Source organism: Cyprinodon variegatus, unplaced genomic scaffold (assembly GCF_000732505.1).
Source record: "Cyprinodon variegatus isolate N-32 unplaced genomic scaffold, C_variegatus-1.0 Scaffold105, whole genome shotgun sequence".
NCBI classification, from domain to species: domain Eukaryota; kingdom Metazoa; phylum Chordata; class Actinopteri; order Cyprinodontiformes; family Cyprinodontidae; genus Cyprinodon; species Cyprinodon variegatus.
Window position 1 is genome coordinate 573,899 of NW_015150558.1, and position 4,018 is coordinate 577,916.

The 4,018-nt window shown below is 42.2% G+C and overlaps 1 protein-coding gene across 2 annotated transcripts in view; it reads left to right on the top strand.

Moving 5' to 3' along the window:
- prdm6 (PR domain containing 6) overlaps positions 1-4,018 on the top strand; it is a 128,060-nt gene continuing 124,042 nt past the window's right edge. For both annotated transcript variants that reach the window (XM_015374588.1, XM_015374589.1), the window contains exons 1-2: positions 1-249; positions 973-1,638. In XM_015374588.1, the coding sequence (XP_015230074.1) occupies positions 975-1,638 (664 nt within the window). In that variant the 5' untranslated portion in view covers positions 1-249; positions 973-974. The remainder of the gene's footprint in view (positions 250-972; positions 1,639-4,018) is intronic.

Consider the following 4,018-nt stretch of genomic DNA (forward strand, 5'->3'; position numbering starts at 1 on the left):
ACTGTCCCGGCTGGTTCTCTGCAGCCCGGAGGTGGAAAGAAGCTTCTCCCGCTGCCTGGAGATCAGAACCAGACAGTTCTGACAGAACCGAACAACTTTTGGATAAAACCAACCAGGGAGACCCTCCCCAGCCCATGTCCTCCCCCCGCGCTCAGAGCCGCGGATCTGAACCGACCTGCGCTTCATTTGAGCGGATGAAACGTTGAAGCCGAAGCTGCTTCACGCCGAGACCCAGTTCGGATACAGCAGGTGGGTTTATGCTGGATTTAACGCGTGGAATTAAAATAGGAGAACATGGAGATGAACGGGATTAGGATTAAAATTATTTTAAACTTTAAATAAATAAATGTTTTAGGTTTTAAAAAAATTGTTTTTTAGGGAAACATTCAGAAAATCATTTATTGGGTCAAAACGGAAACTCGACAAAGCGAGAAAAGTCAAAGATTTTATTTTATTTCCGTTTGAGATAATTTTACTAATAAAATAATGATTTAATTTAATTTGCTAATAATCGCAGCAGATTGCATGGATCTGTCCGAATAGGAAATCAATCTCCACAGCTAATGTCCTCTGAATGGGTCTTAAATAAAGGCGCACAGCGCGCAGGATCCTCAGTTAAAACCTGGAGAAAGAAGCAGAACCTCCTGGAAGATGTCAGTTTGAAGGACTGACACTTTATGGAAAGAAACATTTCAGTCATCTGTGACTTCTGGGAAAATACACATAGTTTAAAATCACAAAAATAAATAAAAATCTGATGGATTTTAAAGATGAAACCAAATCTCTGCTTCATTTGTGGGAAATTAATTTACTGCTTTATAAAATTGATGTAAAGCTTCAGTTTATGGTTGGAATTTGAACCTTTTCTGTCACGCAGATAAAGAAAAGATGTTTTCTTAGAGGTGATCAGATGTTTGCTGAGGGGTTCTGCTGGGCTCCTCTCCTCTGACCCCCCCTCTGTCCCTCTGACAGCCATGCTGAAGCCGGGAGACCCCAGCGGCTCGGCCTTCCTGAAGGTGGACCCTTCCTACCTGCAGCACTGGCAGCAGCTCTTCCCTCAGGCTCAGCTCAAGGCTCCTCTGCCCCCCCCACCTCCGCCCGCTGACCGCCTCTCCATCGTCGTGGACACCCTGCGCCCGTCCCGCCTGCACACCCACCTCCTGGCCTCCACGCACTGCACCCCCTCATCCTCTTCCTCCTCCACATCTTCCTCAGCGGCTCCTTCTTCTTCTTCTGCAGCGGCTGCTTCTCTGACTCCATCCTCCTCCATCTCCACCTCTGCGGGTTTCTCTCAGCTGCCCGTCCAGCAGCAGATCGCCCTCTTTGGGCAGGCGCTGGCTCCGGTGTGCTCCGGGCCTGCAGTGGGACCAGGAGGAGGAGGACCGGGAGGAGCAGCGGACCTGGTGGTGGTGCTCCCCCCGGACAACCAGCAGGGTCACAACCCGGCGCCGGAGCTCCTCCATCAGGCTAAGGAGCAGAGCTGTGGGGGGGTCGGGGTGGTGTCGTCCAGCGTGAAGAGCAGCGGGGAGGAGAGCGGGAGGCTGAAGCTGACATCCGAGGAGCTGGACTACTACCTGTACGGCCAGCAGAGGATGGAGATCATCCCGCTGAGCAACCATGCAGGGGAGCTCAGCAACCGTAGGTCCAACACACACACACACACACACACACACACACACACACACACTGACAGGGGTGGTCTGCATGACACCCCCTCACTCTGTGACCTTTGACCTCTCCGGGGTCCGACCCTCAATGTCGCTTTGATCCGTTTTCTGTCAGAAAACCTTCAGCAGTTTTCAGGGAAGATTTAATTTGAGTTTTCCCCAAATTAGCCCTTTGAAGCCTGAACCAGGAAATAATTGACAGAAGAGTCTAATTTTCCAAAATTAGAACTTTGTGACAAATGAAATAATTATATGGATTTTGTAAAAAACATTAAACTACATCATTTATTTGCATCCATTTCGATTTATTATGCATTTCTATATCATCTTTTATATGTTTTCTGTTCCACCATGTGTCTGATTATGTAAGTTTGGGTTTAAAGAACAAAAACATCACACTAATTCAGCGTCATTCACAGTTTTATTAATCAGAGTTTATCTCTTTAAGATTTATAAAAAAAAAAAAAAAATATTTATGCTTTAAAAAATATATTTAAAAGAATTGTTGCTTCAGTTTTTTTAAACTATATTTTGATTAATAGCATCAGGATGTTTAATATCTGAAAGAAGTTAAAAAACGGACTAAACGGGAAACTTTCTCCCTTTTGCAAACATTTTGTTTAATTGCATCAAATGAGTTTAAATGAGGCAGCAGTGGTGGACAGTAGCTGCAGGAGGAGTAGGTGAAGGGTCAGAGGTCAAAGGCCAGCAGAATCAGACGCTGCAAATTTTTTAGTTTTTTCTTTTTCTTCATTTAAAGAGTAATTTGAGTTAAATTAATAAAATACATGTAATGGTTTCCTGGAGAGAACAAACAAAACAAAAACTGTTTTTTAAAATCATTTTTACTTTAAAATAGTTTTTCTTATGGTATAAAATAGAATAAATAAAATAGAATAGAACCTTTATTGTTGTGAATATTCAGGTAAAAAAAAGCTTCAATCATCTTCAGACCTCCTTTGGATGCGCGCGCCCATGCACGAGCCTTCATTAATGCTTAAAACACGCGCGCGCGCTGAATCCAACTCTCCTCCCCGCGCGCTCTTCCGCTCCGGCGCTCAGCTGCGGCCCGCGGCGGCGGCGGCGCACGTGGGGATCAATTTAAAGGCGCGTGTCAGACGGTCCCCTCGTGGGATCAGTTCAGGAAACATCTCCGTGGGTGTTCCGTGACCGGAGTTAGTTTGGTTTAATAAAACTTTATTGTTTGAAATTTATTTTTCTTATTTTAGTTTTTATGTTTTCTTTTTTTAATGAAGGCGCAGAGTTAAATAAACTGAATAAAGATGAAGTTTAATAAATATATTGATGAAGCTGATTAAACTCTGATTATTTATCCACTCTGGTTCATGTCGGATTAAGTAGGACGTTTTTTATCCGTAAATTTATTAGAATAAATACAATTTTATTTTAATTAAAAATTTTATTTAGTTTTATTTATCATTTTACAAATATTTAGTTAATTTAATTTCTCAGCCCTGATTTGCTTTATTGAATGTTTATATTCATATTTCATATAAAATAGCTTCACATCAGATGGATCGAACCACAGTTTATTAAATTATTATTCATCATTATTATTCTCATTAATTAATCGGTGACGTCACTGCTGAGCTCTCTGTGCCACAGCAGATTTAAAATAATAAATAAAAAAATTGATATTTGGGGTGTTTGTTGCATCAATTAAAAGTCTGACTGTGATCCTCGCGGAGCGGAAGTTGGGCCGCATCTCCGCGCGCGGCGGTCGGTTAAATAAAAGAGGGAGAAAGTTAATCAGTTAAAATAATAGTTTTAAAAAAAATCAGCTGATAATAACAGTATATAAGCTCTGAGTTTCTTTATTCCAGAGACTTTGTTTAAAACAAATCAGTTCTCATCCATCAGTTTTATTTACATTTAATTAATAAAATAGTGTAGAGTGATAAAGCAGATTAATTGAGCTTCAGGGAGAAAGTTCTGGAAGCTCCTCTAAGATCTCAGTCAGGTTTTTTTTATTTTATTATTTTTTTTTTTTTAGGGGAAAAGATCAAAGAAAATGAACTTTGTAATTTAATGAGCAGCAACAGATGGAGCGGAGATGTTTCCCTCTGAAAATCCTTCAGATCATTGATTCTAATCCAGCCTAAAGAACCTCCGAACATCTTCAGATCACCTCCTCCTCCTCCTCCTCCTCCTCCTCCTCCTCCTCCTGTCCGCGGCCCTAAACGCCCCGCCGCCCCTCGCTGTTCATCCCGCGGTGATAAAACGGACCATCAGCAGTAATCTGAGTCAATACGCTCCGGCAGGCCCGATGAGGGATGGAGGGACAAGCAGGAATTAATTGCTGTATATAGTTTTGTGTTTGTGGAGGAGAG